Source organism: Actinia tenebrosa, unplaced genomic scaffold (genome assembly GCF_029948245.1).
Source record: "Actinia tenebrosa isolate PJP-AT-01 unplaced genomic scaffold, QUT_ActTen_1.0 PGA_scaffold10__47_contigs__length_13832649, whole genome shotgun sequence".
NCBI lineage: Eukaryota > Metazoa > Cnidaria > Anthozoa > Actiniaria > Actiniidae > Actinia > Actinia tenebrosa.
The window spans coordinates 123,938-141,204 of record NW_028292570.1 but is presented as its reverse complement, the minus strand read 5'-3'; the positions used below and the strand labels follow the sequence as shown (position 1 = coordinate 141,204).

General features: G+C 36.5%; 3 protein-coding genes across 5 annotated transcripts; 1 reads left to right on the top strand and 2 right to left on the bottom strand.

The window, feature by feature from the left end:
- Positions 1–1,795: 1,795 nt before the first annotated feature.
- On the bottom strand, positions 1,796–9,604 carry LOC148912627 (uncharacterized). 2 transcript variants are annotated; one of them, XM_089026427.1, is made up of 2 exons: positions 9,500–9,604; positions 1,796–6,165 (listed from the first exon to the last, which is right to left on the bottom strand). In XM_089026427.1, exon 2 carries the CDS (start codon positions 6,117–6,119, stop codon positions 5,199–5,201), a length of 921 nt encoding a protein of 306 aa, XP_088882553.1. In that variant the 5' UTR covers positions 6,120–6,165; positions 9,500–9,604; the 3' UTR covers positions 1,796–5,198. The 2 variants fall into 2 exon arrangements, with proteins under 2 accessions (XP_088882553.1, XP_088882554.1); XM_089026428.1 differs by lacking the exon at positions 9,500–9,604 and adding an exon at positions 6,446–7,109.
- A 1,374-nt stretch (positions 9,605–10,978) lies between these two features.
- On the bottom strand, positions 10,979–13,819 carry LOC148912626 (uncharacterized). Of its 2 annotated transcripts, none has more exons than XM_089026425.1 (6): positions 13,365–13,819; positions 12,405–12,550; positions 12,239–12,327; positions 11,947–12,038; positions 11,613–11,848; positions 10,979–11,425 (listed from the first exon to the last, which is right to left on the bottom strand). In XM_089026425.1, the coding sequence occupies exons 1-6, from the start codon at positions 13,531–13,533 to the stop codon at positions 11,045–11,047; spliced, it is 1,113 nt and encodes a 370-aa protein (XP_088882551.1). In that variant the 5' UTR covers positions 13,534–13,819; the 3' UTR covers positions 10,979–11,044. The 2 variants fall into 2 exon arrangements, with proteins under 2 accessions (XP_088882551.1, XP_088882552.1); XM_089026426.1 differs by having other exon boundaries at positions 11,739–11,848; positions 13,365–13,808.
- Positions 13,820–13,862: 43 nt separating this feature from the next.
- Positions 13,863–16,880, top strand: LOC116308873 (uncharacterized). Its single transcript, XM_089026780.1, has one exon. It carries the CDS (start codon positions 13,863–13,865, stop codon positions 16,803–16,805), a length of 2,943 nt encoding a protein of 980 aa, XP_088882906.1. The 3' UTR covers positions 16,806–16,880.
- Positions 16,881–17,267: the final 387 nt, after the last annotated feature.

The following is a 17,267-nucleotide window of genomic DNA, read 5'->3' as shown; positions in this document are numbered from 1 at the left end:
CGGTGCCAAGATAATTAGAAGCACAGTTATTTCAGACAGACTTGTTTGCTGGCCTTGCACAGAGAGACCATTAGACATTGCTCTAAATGATTTTTAAAGACGAGTTCATGCTTTAACTTTAAAGACGAATTCATGCTTTAACTTTAACTTGCTACTGCTACTATTTCAGTACTTCGTATGTTTTCCTGGCAAAATTTATCCTTTTTTTATTATGGAATTGCTTCGCGATGTGGTAGTCGAGAGAGATTTTTATACAACGGAGAATGGATCACGGCAGTGGTCTCGCCAGTGAGTGTTTATAATTTCTGTTATTGAAGGCCTAATGCGTAATTCTTTGGCAATTTCTCTTCCTAAGTTATCTTTTTTATTTATTCACTCAAAACAATTTATTTATTTGTGACTTTGTCTTGTTTTTGAGATCAAAATATGTAAATTGTTGTATTTTACTCACAGACCGGAAGTGATTCGGCAGCTAAATAAACGATCAAAATATAGTAACTTTAATGAAACCTCGCAAAGTCGTTTTGCATTGTCCGACAAATTTTTTCCAATAAAGTTGAAATATAGGGCTAGATCTATCAGAATTGGTATAATTTTAGGTTTGAAACTTTGCCACTTTAAAAATATTCCGATTTAAAGACCAGTGGTAAAACCAGGTTGAGCCGAGTAAACTGTGTTCAAAAATTTGCCAGAAATTCGTTATCGAGAAAAAGGTCAATATTTTTGCACAAGATCGTTCTCATATGATTGATGTAAAGTTTTCTTGGCTTATTTGTTCATAATGTAAGAAGAAAACCTTGCTCCGCAACGAGTTTTGAAGCCCTTGTATTGATGCTAATTTGAGCCTCCAAGCTGGGTCGAACTTTGGAGCTCATTTTCTTGGGAAATAAAAACAATGAAAACATAAAAAATACATTCTGGTTATTCTATGGTAAAACCCTACAAATGAGCAAAAAATCAGGGAAATCGATTTTTTGAGTCCGACCCCACCGGTCGGTTTTTACGTGCACAGCCTTTTAAAGCAATATATCCAGAGTTTTGACTTGAAAAAACTTGGTCTACCTTCGACATGGCGAAACAGGTCTATAAAACGTCCCAGTTGATAAGCTTGGTTTCAATGACAAAAATTACACATGAAAAACTTTCTGAATAAAGCTTCAATTGCATAAAAAAATAAATTTAGTGGCTGTCATTGAGGTGTGAAACAAATGCTGATTGTTGTACAAAATCATTACACCCATGCTGTTAAATTGTTTTTCTCGACAAAATCATTCATCTTCGAATTACGGTTTCTCGAGGTCGTTTCTTTTATGAGTCATGTGGTAATATAAATCCAAGAGGTGTCGATTGGGCCGGCAGCTGATATTTGTTGATGAATAGAAATGGCCGGTTAAGTGATATTCCGTTCCGTGTACGTGCTGTCAGTACCATATTGTTTCCCACGACCCATACAACAAACATTCCTACATTTCTTTAATGTCGAGTCTATAGAGTAATCAAACCTCGAACATGTTACGTCATGTCATAGCCGCCATGTTGGTTGACTATACAAAGCATTCCTCATTAAGAGGCTTTTCTCGTTAGATCAACCAAGATGTCGGCTGTTTCATTGTAAGTTATATCTCAAGGGATTTTTCGGTCACGTGGTTGCATTCCAAGAATATGATAGGACAGTGCATTATCGCTTCCTAATATAGCTTGTCCCGCCATTTCTTATCTTTGTAATTTTGTGGGAATGCTCTTTCAACACAAATGAAAATATAATAGTTGATAGTGCAAGAAAACGCAGAACAGATTTCCCAAGAAGACATGTGATTTTATTGGACTTCATTTGGTGATTCTCAATTATTTATAACGTCTTTTTTTTCTGAGACAGACGATCAATACTATGAAAAATGTCATGGCTTAACCTTATTGTGACTTGCACAAGGGGCTTGCACAGCAAGCCAGAATGTAAACTATATATCCGTGAAATGCTACTAACTATTTAGTACAACCCTCGGCCCTTTGGCTATATCTTGCTGGCATTAAACACTACTTGAAGACACAGTATCACGTCCTGCAAGCATCCTAAAGCTGCACTATGCATGGCTTTGACTAGTGTACTTATCGATCTGATATTTCTACGTTTTTGCCGGTGACTATTTAACAATAATTCGCCTCAGGCTGAGTGAATATCGGGGAATATTTATTACCGAGAAGCGAGTCTTCGAGCGGCGAGGTGATTCCACAACATTCATTCAGCCTGAGGCGAATAATTGTTTTACTATTTTTCAACACAAGTGAATTTAATAAATAACGGAGAGAGAGGGTTTTTGTTCAAATTCTATCTATCTCTGCAAGCGGCACAAGTTGACAAACGAGCGTGCGCGTGCACGCGTTATATTCACCTGTAGGTGAATATTTAACAATTATTCGCCGAAGGCGAAGTGAATATCGGGGAATATTTACCAAGACGCGAGTCTTCGAGCGGTAAGGAAAATATTCTCCTATATTCACTGAGGCTGAGGCAAATAATTGTTTTAGTATAAATACACAGGTGATTCTTTCAACAACAAAAAAAGGAAAAAAAGAAGATAAAAGACTTTTTTTCGGTAACAGCAACAAAGCGGCTGACCGCCATTTTGGATTATCGCTGGAGGTGACTATCGTGTGATAGTTGATAGTGTGAGTTTCTCGACCAATCAACGCGCGAGATTTTCAATAATAACCTGTGTAATTTTCACTAAAACATCATAAGACGTAAATTGAGCGCGCAGGATTTATCATATTCACTTGTGTAAAAATACTAAATTTAATTATTCATTGATTTATTTATAACTTGTTTGGGAAAAAATGTAAACATATAAATTAAAATCAAAAATTGAACTGACGAATTTACTTAGAGAGGGTGACACGTGACAGTTGTAACTGATAAATTTGTAGCCCCCTATGTTTAACGTCTCTGAATGAGACGGGACCGCCATTTTTATCCGATCCACGCCAAAGGCTTAATCATTTGCAGATATTTTTAGTGCTAACGTGCAGCACCTTATTGAGCTTCTACTCAAATGTTTTAAGACCATGAGCGTTGGTTAACAAACTAACTGAGCTAACTCAGTCATAATTATTACTCGTTACTAAAAATGAAAGATGCCATTCTTAATATCCTCTCAGACTATTTTAGTGCAGCCTTCCTGTATATAAAATCTAAAAATTAAACCTTATTCAAAAATCATCTTTACAAAGCTTTTAAGTGACGATCAATCGCGTATGGAAAAAGACTTCCGGGTCCAAATAGAAGTAGAAAGATTTTAACGAAAGATAAACATTACCAAGAGAAATTAACTAAGAGAAGGAATCTCTGTTATTCATGATTGTCACCAACATTGGCACCGTTTGATGCTATCTTTTTTTTCTGCACGCGCATACTGAGCGCGCTCTATTCTGTTGTTGTTTTTTTTTTCGAAAAGCACAAGAAAACATGAGAAAACACCACAGAGCGCAAGCAGTACGGGTTCGCAGAAAAGCGAATAATGAATGATTCTAAAAATAACAGAAATAATCCTAAAATAGCATCACAGAGTGCTGATGATGGGGAGCTGGAATTCCTTCTTTCAGTTCATTTTCTCTTTACGTTACTCAGAAGAGGATCCAGGGTTATCCCATTATGCATTGCGAGCGAGATATTACTTTTTTCCATTTCAACAGCTAAAATTTATATTTTCGAAATTTTAAATAGAGTGCATTTCATACTTTTTAACGTTATCTATTTTCTAAATTCTTCAAGACATTTAGAGAGATACTTGTTAAAATACTGGAGTACTCATTTTAGAGTATTTCAGGTTCAGCATAGATCCTACAACTGACTACTCGTCAGATTTTTAGGCTCTTGGGATAGCCCTGGATGCTCCTATTAATAGTTACAGGCGAAGGCACCGTCCGCGGTGCTATTGTCAAGCGCAATCCCTTATGGCAAACAAAAATGACAAAAGTTGTATCTATAAATTATTTTAAAGTGCATGATTCAACAATTGTAATGATTGAATTTAAAATTAAGAATTTGAAGACGTGGTTGTTGAGTTTTGTGGCAACGCATTTTTGCATTGTGTGTTATCGAATTAAAATTGAAATAAGAGCTGATAATTTGATAAAAATTGATAAATGATAGAAATATTGATAAAAACGTATACACTCAATTGGAGAATCGTTGTCGGGTTCAGAAACAAAGAACATAAAAGCTGAGACCCAAATGGCACATGGGAAATGACATATTGATATTATAATGTATTCATTTGCGCCATCCATGCAGTCGGTTTAGAAAGCCGTTTGGCTTCGCAATGAAACCGCTTATTTACTTGCGTTATCTCGTATCTATCAAACGTATTCTTGTTTTCCTGTTTTAGTACCTTCAGCACAACGTTACATTAAAGTGCTAGTCTTACGAAAATGACACCATCCCTGGAAATTGTACCATATAAAACTAGATATGTAATTTAGCTTACTGTCCAAATTCTTTTTCGATACGAGACTGGGAAGATGTTGCATTTAGCCGGTAAAGTTTGTCCGTTTGAGTCCGCCATTAAGCGATTGCGTTCCTGGCAACTTTTAGTGATTCGAAGGAAGTGACTTCATACGCGCCACCCTCCAAAATTCGTGGCTTTTCACAATGTGAAATTACAACCAAATTTAGACTATTTTTGATTTAAAAACAAGCCTTACTTAAACCAAGTCATGCCTTCTTAAAAGGATGCCAGTTGCGCATATGACGTCACACATAAATTAAAAATCGCTGCTCATAGAAATGGCGGACGAGCTTTTAACAATTTTCGGAAGAAGAATTCAAACGGGGAAAGTTCTTTTTTCGAGCCAATTATTACTCATTGGTGAACATATAACCTATTTAAGCATATACAAAATCGGGGATTTTTTTTGCGTCATTAATATTTTCGTAAGACTAGCACTTTAACAACCTCCATGTTTTTAAAAACATCGGACGATGCCACGGGTCGCCGGTCACAGCATACATCTAATTAACGTACTTCCCATGTGCCATTTCGGTCTCAGCTTCTATGTTATATGTTTCTGAACCCGACAACGATTCGTCAATTGAGTGATACGCAAACATCAAAAAAAGTCAGAGAAAACAAGTATGAAAATTCATATACATGACTCCTGACTGTAGTATCAAGATAAGAGCTGAAAGTTTGTTTCTTTCACTAAATGCCATGGCAACTAAGTGTGTGGAAATGTAATTGGATCACCTTTCTTAAAGATTGCTGATCCTGACCTGGTGAATTACTTGCAATATCCTGTAATTCTTCTTCGTTCAACGGACAAGGATGGGCCTCTATGTTCCTCTCTTTCAACTTGTCTTCCATGAAGTCAATTACTTTCTTAACATTATTTTCATCTGGATCAATCTTGTCAGCTTGCAATTTTGTCCACCTTTCTTGAGCTTCTTTTTGATCTTCTCTGGTTTCATACAGCTGTTCAATGTCTTTATCAATATATCTGAGACATGGCTGCTTGTAATCTTTTCCTTCATCAAAGTACTCTGGCAAGACTTCCCAATATATTGCTTCCATCTCATTAGCACACAACTGACCAATGTACAGCTTATTTCGAGATTTTTCGAGCTCATCAGTTTTAGCCATGTATCTGTTCAAGTCGTTTTCCTGCCTTAGAGATTTTTCATTGAAATATCTTACTTCGTTTTTCAGCTGTTCGGTTTCAACCATATTTCTTTTTAAATATTGTTCTTGATCTTGAGCTTTTTTTTCCATAGATTCCAATCTTTTATCCTTTTCTGCCAATTGATTTATAATAGCGTCAAGTTTATGTTCAAAGGAAACGATTTGAGCGTCTTTTTTCTCTATTTCTCCTCTAAGGTTTGTGATGGCGGGTTTGGTTGAAAAATATCGAACTTCCTCTTCCAACCATTTTATCTTCTTCTTGAGCTCGTCCACTTCCTTTTCGAGAGCTTTTTTCTCATCTTCAAACTCTTTGGTATTCTTGGTATAGCAGACACGATCTTTCTGTAGCCGTTGTTCCAACTCTGCTATCTTTATCTCATTACTCCTTACTTTCTGTTTTAGTTCTTTTATGTCGTCATTTGGGTCTCGAGTTCGGCCACTCATCTTCAGTATATTGGTAGTCTTGCTTTGGTTTCCCTTCTATGTATTTCTGCAATGAATGGAAAAATTCTTAGCTTCCAGTTTCCTTGTGAGAGCATTTAATTTAGATTTAAAGTGATGCTGTGACTAGAAACACATGCAGGACGCGTCGTATTTCTCCTAATTTCTTCATACTTCTCTCTTCAAGAACATGCGCGCCTTTTCTATTTCGTTAATACTTTAATTTCAGCAAAATTGATGTTTATAATTAAAATACGAGCGTATAATGTACATGATAGACACTGCAGATTATTGCAGCAAATTAGCTAGGACTGCGCGTTAAAGCTTACCAGAACGAGAGAAATTGCTGGCGTATCTCAGCAGCTTCATGCATATGTATCAAATCACCTTTATGCCCTACATGGCGTTTGTTGAGAATTTAACTTTATAACACATACATGAACACTGGGAACTATTTTTTGACACTTATTCAGCAGGCTATGTCATTTGTTTAAATCAGTGCAAGCTGAAAGCTGAAGCTGTGATCAGCATCTCGGAAAAAAGGGGACGCCACTTTGTTCTTTGTTTGGCAATGATTACATTCATTACGTCAATTTGAATAATATCCGCAGTGCAACGCTACATGTTCCTCAAAGGTCAATGTACCTTTGTCAGTTAGACAGAGAATTTAAATTCTCTGCGTAGTTTAAAAAACATTTCCTTTTCGGCTTGTCAAAGTAACTCAAAATATTGTTCTGCGATTATGTTTTGTCTTTGTAGTGTTTGTTGTATGTGCATGGATATAACCAAGGGCGCTAGGGCAAAAATTGGTGGTTTTTTAGCCGTTAGACTCCGTTATATTGGTGTTTTTTAGCCGTTAGAAACTGTTTAAACTGTTACTTATCTGTTCTGTTATGTGCTGGCTTGATTTATTCAGTTTTCCCGTCTATATACGCCAAAAATACTGCTGTGACCAACGGTCCAATCGTATGTAACGAACTACTGTATCCTATACCTGCCCCGTGACCGCTTGCGTTAGCGTACGGTACGCGTCGGTTAATAAGTTAATAAGTTAATCCAAATCCCCTAGAATAACCAAAAATGAACAGGGGTAGGAAAAGAAAGGCCAATCTATTGTTCTCTCGTCTGCTCGTGTAATAGGATTAAAGTGAAAGGTACGGTGGCAATTTGTTTACTCAGCGATGACAGATGTGTAACCAACGAAACCTAACGAACCAACTTCGAATCCAGCCGAACTGGCCTCGGCCAAACTCGAACCCCGACTTATGACCCAAACAATCTTTTCCAATGACAGCCCCCGGCCGTGACCTTTACCATTTGCATTTAAATTCAGGATAGGTTTCGCTATGGCTGTAAATTACAAACAGTTTTAAAAAACCAGTTCCATTCGAACTGACTCCACGAATCATTAATAATAACTGTGCCTTCTCTTAGTATTATGGCTGTCCGCTGTATAAGTAATTGCTAGTAAAAGCGATTGCTGCGGAATACAATTTTGCATCTTGAGCGAATGGATTCTAACAGTCGTCAGACAACTGCGGTTGGGATTTCCAAACAGTGGATCCTATTTCAAAATTAGAACCATATGTCTGGAATCTTTTCGATACAAAGAATGTCTTAGAAATAACTTTCGAAATGCATTTGAAGGTTCATTGTATTATTGGTAATCGTTCAAAATTATCAAAGACGTCCTGGGAAAGCATTAAGCGGATTAGAGAGGTACCATCTAACACGACACGTGAACGTTGCTAAAGGTCACGGCCGGGGGCTGTCATTGGAAAAGATTGTTTGGGTCATAAGTCGGGGTTCGAGTTTGGCCGAGGCCAGTTCGGCTGGATTCGAAGTTGGTTCGTTAGGTTTCGTTGGTTACACATCTGTCATCGCTGAGTAAACAAATTGCCACCGTACCTTTCACTTTAATCCTATTACACGAGCAGACGAGAGAACAATAGATTGGCCTTTCTTTTCCTACCCCTGTTCATTTTTGGTTATTCTAGGGGATTTGGATTAACTTATTAACTTATTAACCGACGCGTACCGTACGCTAACGTAAGCGGTCACGGGGCAGGTATAGGATACAATAGTTCGTTACATACGATTGGACCGTTGGTCACAGCAGTATTTTTGGCGTATATAGACGGGAAAACTGAATAAATCAAGCCAGCACATAACAGAACAGATAAGTAACAGTTTAAACAGTTTCTAACGGCTAAAAAACACCAATATAACGGAGTCTAACGGCTAAAAAACCACCAATTTTTGCCCTAGCGCCCTTGATATAACTGCTCACAACTGAAAACCGCCAACGATTTCAATTTCAATTTGATGACAGTGACAAATGACAGTATGTCATTCGTCTGTTTGCTAAAATGGTTATTAGGGACGTTCATAAACAAAGATCCCATCGTCAGCCTTTTTTAAACTTTTCATCAAGGTGAAAGTACATCCATTCTCGGAAACCCAGGGTTAAAATTCTGTCGCTCATTCCGAGAAGTTGTTTATCAACTAGACAAGCCGATAACTCGGCGCATGCGCATATCCATAATACAGTTGACTAGCCCGCGTTATACTCTTGTAAAGGCAAGTCTGATCTTATCCTGTCGGTCATATGTTAGTCTTGTGATGCCCGTACGTCTGATCGCACTCAGGCATGAATCAAACAAAGACGCGTAGAGGTATTTGCTTTTGTTCACAATGTTCTGGTAATATCCACTATTTTATACAAGTACTTTATTACATGAAATTTTCGCGACACGTTTATTTCGCCATTTTACGGTGCGCGTTTTTCGCGACACTTAAATTTCGTAATTTTGGAAAATTTTTGTATTTTGAATCACTTTAATTTCGCGTTTTTAAGTAAGGCACCTGATTTTATTTAACTTATTCTTGAATCAAATAGAACGACTTCATCAACAACATCGTCAAAATTAACAAAAGATGCAGCGGCGGGTCTATATGACAACATTACTGACAACGAAGTCCTAAGTTCTTACAATGTCCACAAGAATTTCACGCCTGATTTTGTAAACGTTTCAGTGGTAATAAACGTATTCTTTCTTGATTATTGACATATTGTGAGGCACTTAATTTTCGAGTCATGTTATGTTCGCGACACTTAGTTTTCGCGTCACTTTAATTTCGCTATTTTTTTTTAATCGCGAAATTCGCGAAATTAAGGTGTCGCGAAAATTGCATGTAATAAGGTAGAAGCAAAAAAGCAGCAAAATAGCTGTAATAGACAATGATCTTTCGTTTTGTTTCACGGACGTACGGAGCGTACACTTTACTTATATGAGATAGGTTACTAAACTAATGGTTAAGTTAGTTCAGACCTTTTGTAAAGCTAAGATATAAAGTTCCCAAATAAATCAAGTGTATCTTACCAGACTTGGTCAGTTCTTAACTTCTTCAAACAAGCGTGTGGAGTAGTGAATGAAAATACGCGTGCTCCTGTCACCACTTTAAAGACTCTAGGAAAGCCGCTCTTCCAACGTGTTGAGTCAGATTATCTTTATTATTTGTATTAAAATAAAATGTGATGAAGTCTTATTTTAGTAAAAAATAATCTGCCTTAACACGTCTCCCCGATAAGTAGGGCACTTGTGCCCGGCTAGAAGATTAGAGACATTAATAAGGTTATTATTATTATTATTATTACGTTTGGGACACTTTGCAAGAGTCTTTAAAGTGCTGGCATATACGGTATATTTCCGTTATCTTACAATGAAGTAAGGGGATACAAAATTTCATGATTCGATACCATTTTGGCGTTGAATCTAACCAAAACGATTGAAGAAAGAGCGTAAATAAGTTATAACTTCCGTACGTCACGGGGTCAAATAAGGCCTTAATTCTTACCAATGACATATAATATGCCTGAGCATGTCCCGACAAAACTCTAAAATAATTCTAGTCTACTTTTTTGAGTTTTTAAATACCATTATCAAAATAAAAATATACAATTTTTTTTAATATACTTTTTTCGCAGGATCGTGGAGCTCACTGGAGCGTACGATCGCAACAAACGATCGAAAAACGACCGTTTCCATGTGATCTGATAAAGGTGTTCTTTCGATGTTTGATGTATACAGACTGAGCCAGTCGAGATTTGAGTATTCCCTAGGTACAGCATCCATGCCAGAACCTGATGGAATATTTTTCATTCGTTTTAAGAAACGCCCATATGCTCTTCGGACGTTCAGGATATTTTTTTCCGGCTTGAGTTGGCCGAATCCCGAAAACTTCAGCTACTAGTTGTTACTTCCAGTGCCAGCGGAAAGTTTGTAAACAAGAAAACCGTTGCTATGGCCACTGGGAGAAAAAACAGATTTACGCTTGCAGGAAATTACAAGGAAACGTTCAGTAAAGACCAAATTTACGTTGATTTACATTAGTTTTTTTTTTGCATTGTAAATTCAAAGTTTACTTCGAAATTTGCTGTACAGTAAATTTAGTAAACGCGCACTTTACTATGGTATGAAAACGGAATTAAATCATATAGAAAATATGATCTTTACATCGCTATGAAATGTACGTAAATATTACATTAAATTTGAAATTTTCCAGTCTCGTAAAGTGTAGTACAGTAAAGTTGGCCTTTTTGGTCCCCTTAAATGCACGTAAATAAAATATCAAATTTGAAATTTTCCATACACTTAAAGTGCATTAATTCCTTATAGTAAAGTTCCCGTTTTTGGCTCATTAAGCTAGCGGAACTATACCAAATTTTGAAATTTGCCATACCAAAATGTTTTTTTTTTCAAATGAATATAACAATACAACATATTATCTTTATTTTTTTTTAATATTTATTAGGAGAGTAATTTCTGATACAAGTAACATAACAGATTTTTTAACGTTTCCAATAATTAATAAACAATTCAAGTGATCCTGCCTTAACAAAACAGCATGATTTTCTTCAGAAAAAGTCAAGAAACTTGATGTTTTTTGTTTTTCTTGCCGATCTTTAGCAAGTGCTCTTTATTTTCATAAAATTCCTTCTTTACAGCCCAAGAAGGAAATGATTTGGGTACAGGCCTTGAGCAGGGCTCATTGGCTTCAAACCTCTTCAGAGCCATTCGTTTTGACCTTCTAGATAAGCTGTCTAAATGCTTCTTATCTAATGCCCTAAGCATTGAAGTCAGCTCATCTGAGCGCCATTCTAGAGGAACTATCACTAGAGAGTTGTCCTCGTCGTCGGAGTGTTCTGAACTCATAAAGTCCAGATTCATTACTCGCAAATGCTTCTTTCTTTCTTTGTCGTCAATTCTACTTGTTGACATCAAGATTTTCTTGCGTGCGGCCAATTTCTGAAATATTGAATTAAAACGAAAATAAATCATGTGCTCGATTACTTCGTATAAAGAATAGCATACATTGTCGGGTTCCAACATAAAACATAGCAAAGTTGAGACCGAAATAAAGGTATTTTGTAAAATGATATAATTATCCTCTGATAACATTTGCAATGCACAGTCAATATGAAATTAAACGTACGTTAATTTCCGTGCAGATTTTACATTTTCGATGTTTTGAACTCGACAAAGATATTACTGAATTCACGTGCCAATCATGATATCGCCTATTGTTTTGATGATAAAAGGTCAGCAAGTCTGCACTTACCCTTTTTCTACGTTCATATTTCCTTTGGCGTGACACGTGGTTATCAAATTGATTTTTCTTCTTCTTTATGTGCGCTTCATAGAGAGAAGTGTAATACCTTTGCGTAGCCACTGAGAGATAATAAAAATGGTATCTATAAATATAATTTCGCTTCAAGCAATTACACTTTTCTTTTACTTTTATTGTACGATATCACTGCAACACCAACCTCTAATGGATCCTCTTGGCGCATTTGGATACCACCCTTTCACTATCTTCATAATCTCTACACTAGTCTTCACGTTGCTTGCATCTCTACGTCTAAAGAAAAGCAGTCCGAGATTTATTGAATTGCACGATGAACAAACAAACGGACGAATGAATGAATGAATGGATGGATGGATGGATGGATGGATGGATGGATGGATGGATGGATGGATGGATGGATGGATGGATGGATGGATGGATGGATGGATGGATGGATGAATGAATGAATGATGCACTCAATTTTGTTAACACACCCTTTATCAAAATTCCACAGTGCCAAATCGTTTTCTTCTTCTTCCTCCACGTTTTTTACAAGATCTCTGTAGGCAGATCTCACTGCTTCCTGTATAAATAAAAAATTAAACGATGTTAATCTCAATAGCATTGTTTCTAAGATGTGTTCAACAGAACAAAACTTACTCTTATTTCATTTGGAACTTGGATCTTTTTCGCCCTTTCTATTTCCTCTTCTTTATTTTGAAGCTCCAAAATTTCTTTGTTCTGGGCAATTATAGTTTGCTGGTTTTTAAAAATTTGTTGAAGAATATTCATATCTGGCGTCACAGCTGAAAATAAATTCAAAAACACGTAAGAACTTTTTTCGAGACATTCATTAGGGTATTAAAAATCAAGCTACACGATTTAAAGTATTTCAATACGATAAATGCCTACGTAATTGGATATCGTTCATTACGTCATAATTCTGCGGACATAAGTTATACATAATTTATGCATGTTGGTTTTTAGGTTGTACAATTAATTCATGAAATTTCGATCACCTTGTGATCACAGAGTCCCAGAAAATTGTGTATATTTTCTATTTCATACAGATTATAGGTTTATGTTTCATAATACATGCATGAGGTTAAGGAATCATTAGTAAACCCTGTAGCATAGTAAATATATTAGTTTTGGCGCGATCGAAAGGTATTTCATTTCTGTAGAAAAATGTAACCTTTCATTAACTAGCAAAAAATTGAAATTAAAGATAAACAAAGCAAAATTGAAAATTGCACATATTCCCTAATTCATACAGATTAAAGGTTTAGTTTTCGTGTTACTTGAGGTTAAGGAAAGATTAGTAAACCCTGTAGCATAATTAAATTTTCTAGTTTTGGCGCGTTCGAACTGTATTTCATTTCTATAGAAAAATGTAGCCTTTCTTCCATAAATAGCGAAAATTTGAAATTAAAGATAAACAAAGGGAAAGAATAATTTATGGTAGTGATTTAAAAAATAGGAAAAGTAAGAAGTAAACATAAAATCATAAATTTTGGCGCCAAAATAATTATGTTGACCTTGAAAAGGTATGAAAACGCAATATTGCGCTACTGGAACATTTATTTAAAACAAAAATATTTCAAGTTCCCGATGATTTACCTTCTTTGCTGACCTCTTCTCTTGAAATTTCATTTTCTTCTTGAACGTTTTTCTTCTGAAAGTTTTTCTTCTGCGGGTTGCCCAAGGTTGTTCTAATTGGCGCCAGTTTTCGATTTGTAGCTTTATCTTCTTTTTCGCTAGAGCTAAAATCGGACGAGCTTTCCATCATAGCGATCTTTGAGCTTTCGAAAATTTGGTAAGAAAAAGACAAGAAGGGTAGAATTTTCAAGACCTCGGTAAAGCAAAACTTCTGTACTCGACTGATCAAGGTTGTGAACTGACGGAATGTGCCTGTATGAATGACCCAATGTCGTTATCGACTGATTGCTCGAGTGTATTAACCTAATGTCAAGTTTCTTGACAATACCTTATATCAATTTCAAGATAAAACTGCAGCATTGTCTATTTTCTTAGTAACATTTTTGTTGTAACGCTTTCCTGGAACGCTTTATTAAGCAATATTTCAAGTCAAAATTCGTTCATTTTCTGCAACTTGCCATGGAAAGACCTCGTAAAAGAACCAGAACTGTTTGTCCTGGATGTGATCAGTCATATTCCTCACGATATTTTATCGAACATAAAAAAGAAAATTACTTTGGAGGGGACAAATGGCTTTGCTCAACAAAGATAGGTAATGTTGAAAACACCGCTGCATTTGACCATCACTTATATGATTATGACGATGTTGAAACTGACGAAAGCCTGATTTGTACGTCGGATGACCCAATACTGGACGTCGATGGTCACCAAGAGGAGTCGCATAATTCGAAGGGAGAACAAACCAACCAAAATAGCGCGGGAACGAGCTGTCACGTTGCAGAATTGCCCATCGAAGCCGGTCATATGAGCGATGAAGAGTTAGATGACGAAAACGAACAATGGGATGAAGAAATAGAAGAAGTCAGAAATGACACTGATCAGAAAGAAACAGATCAATCTACAAAACAAAAATGCGCTGAACATGGGCTATTGAAATGGATTTGCCTTTTTATAAGTGTATGGCAAGCAACATCTGCCATACCGGATAACGCTATCAGATTACTACTAGAATTTTTAAGTGCCCTTTTCAAGATTCTCGGGAAACACTGCGCATTTGTCGCTAATTTGGCTGCCGTATTTCCTTCTTCAATACATACATTGTGGAAAATTCTTAAGATAGATGGAGACGAATTCATAAAGTTTGCTGTATGCCCCAAATGCAATTCACTGTACACGTTAAAGGAAGCTGTAATAACCGATATTGGAGGAAGGAAACGAAGCCTTAAGTGTATTTATGTAAAATTCCCTAGTCATCCTCATGCGGCAAGAAGACGTCCATGTGGAGAAAACATAATGAAAGAAGTTATGCTGAAAGGGGAAAAGAAGTCTTTTTATCCTCGTAAAGTATACTGCTATAAAAGTGTAATCGATTCCCTACGAAAATGCGTGTCATCAAGTGCTTTTCAAATGGACTGTGAAAAATGGAAAAATCGCAAGCTGCCTGAAGACGTTTTTGCTGACGTCACAGATGGTAAAGTCTGGAAGGATTTCAAAAACTTCCTAAATCAATTTGGCAACTATGGGTTGATGCTAAACTTTGATTTTTTCCAGCCTTTCAAACATGGAACGAATTCTGTTGGGGTGATATATTTAACAGTCATGAATCTCCCAAGATCAGAGCGCTTCAAGCTCAAGAACGTAATACTCGTGGGTATTATACCTTCTATCAATAGAGGTACATCTATAAATCCTTTTCTTGCCCCATTAGTTAAAGAATTAGAAGAATTATGGGACTTAGGATTTCAGTCAAAGTCTTTCTTAAATGGAGCAATACATACTTTCAAAGCAGCGTTGCTTTGTGTGGCATGTGATCTGCCTGCCGCAAGAAAAGTTTGTGGGTTTTTGTCCCACTCAGCAAAGCGTGGCTGTTCAAAGTGCTTTAAAGTATTTGGTGGGGATTTTGGAAAGAGAGACTATTCCGGTTTCGATAGGGAAAACTGGGGAGAGAGAAACGACAAAATCCATCGGGATGCGTGTGAAAAATTGAAAACCTGCTGTACTCAAGAAAAACTATCAAACCTTGAAAGTGAATTGGGGACGCGATGTTCTGTATTAAATAATTTGTCTTACTTCTCTGCAGTTAGATTTTGCATCATAGATCCCATGCATAATTTGTATCTTGGGACTGCAAAAAAAATGATTGAAATTTGGATTGAAAAAGGAATATTAACGGAAGACAAACTCCGTGAAATCCAGAAGAGGGTAGACAGTGCAGAAGTAGCAAGTGACATTGGTCGCATTCCTTCAAAAATAGCGTCAAGTTTTGGAGGCTTCACAGCAGATCAATGGAGAAGCTGGACAAACCTTTTTAGCATAAGTGCGTTACAAGGAATTTTGCCGAAAAAACACTTGGAGTGCTGGCGAATATTTGTCCAGGCATCACGTCTGCTCTCTTCTCGCGTGATTCGTTTAAATGAAGTATTAGAAGCAGATAGACTTTTATTAAAGTTCTGCAAAACAATTGAAACCTTGTATGGCGTAGACGTTGTTACACCCAATATGCATTTGCATTGCCATCTGAAAGAGTGTATCATTGATTATGGTCCTGTCTTTTCTTTCTGGTGCTTCAGTTTTGAAAGGTACAATGGCATTTTAGGAAAATACTCAACAAATCAAAGATCTATTGAAATTCAGTTGATGCGCAAATTCTTAAGAGATAATCAGGTATTTCACCTACAATCTTGTGAAGATTCCTCTTATAAAGACTTAGAGAAGATTGTTCGAAAAGAAAAAGAAGAAAAAGGATCTCTTTTTGAAACAAGCATCGATCCAGAACGTGTTCTTTTTGTTTTGGAATATGCATTGCCGTGCGAGAACATTCCAAAAGATTGGCAGTGCGACACTGACATCTACCTGCTGCGCCCTCCAAGACAAATAAAACTGTTTACTTCTCTGGAGCACGACAACATTAAATCCGCATATAAATTGTTGTATCCGCAAATACAAGACAAAACTGCCCAAGTTGAAATACCAAAAGCATTTTCACGTTACAAGTCATTTTCCTTTGCCGGCGAAAATTTTGGCTCCGAGCTTACTAAGAGTGAAAGATCCTCTCTTATAATGGCATCATGGGTCGGGTATGATGGAAACATTGCTCTTCGATCAAGAACGAGACCAGGAAGAGTACAATATTATTTGCTGCATAACATAACTGATGCCAATGGTGTTTGTAAACCTCATTTATTTGCAAAAATTAGTTGGTTTCAGGCTCTAGACGACGACGTGAGAAATCTTTGTGGCGATCCTGTAGAGCTGTGGTGCAGAAGCTTATACGAAATCGATGGTCCTGCAAGCTTCATCCCAGTTCAACGCATACGGTGCAAATGTATAGCTTCAATTCATCTGTATAAACATGAACAGCTTCTGGCTATTACGCCAAGGGAACGTTCTTTTAATATTTAGCAAATCATTTGTATATCAGTCCGGTATCAGTTTAGGGTATTGTGTGATGCTTGTGATCGATGTGAGACTTTTTTTTTTTTTTTTTTTGCAAAAAAAATCAAAACTTCATGGCTTTTGTGATCTGAACGTTTACCACTGGTTTATAGCATAATTAAACTTAAGTAAACATTAAGTTTACTTGCGTTTGGATATCAACATTAAATCCTATTAAATCCGGAAATTACAATAGAAATTAATTTGAATTTACTTGTAATTTACTTCTAAATTTACCATCAAATTTAAGATTAACAACAATGCAATTAAATCTGAAATTTACTTGAGCTTTAAAACATATTAAACCCCAAATGCGAAATTTACTTAGATTAAATACCATTAAATTCCAAAACTTGATATTTACATTGCAATTTACCATAAAGTTTAATTCCAGTGCCAGCGGACAGTTTGTAAACAAGAAAACCGTTG

What these genes read in the sequence shown, in the direction of transcription:
- LOC116308873 (XM_089026780.1), top strand. Translation starts at nt 13,863, where the DNA reads ATGGAAAGACCTCGTAAAAGAACCAGAACTGTTTGTCCTGGATGTGAT.
- LOC148912626 (XM_089026425.1), bottom strand. Translation starts at nt 13,533, where the DNA reads ATGATGGAAAGCTCGTCCGATTTTAGCTCTAGCGAAAAAGAAGATAAA. An exon ending in AAGTTCCAAATGAAATAAGA is followed by an intron (nt 12,328 to 12,404) that starts GTAAGTTTTGTT and finishes TTATTTATACAG; the next exon opens with GAAGCAGTGAGATCTGCCTA. An exon ending in AAATCTGCACGGAAATTAAC is followed by an intron (nt 11,426 to 11,612) that starts GTACGTTTAATT and finishes TCAATATTTCAG; the next exon opens with AAATTGGCCGCACGCAAGAA.
- LOC148912627 (XM_089026427.1), bottom strand. Translation starts at nt 6,119, where the DNA reads ATGAGTGGCCGAACTCGAGACCCAAATGACGACATAAAAGAACTAAAA.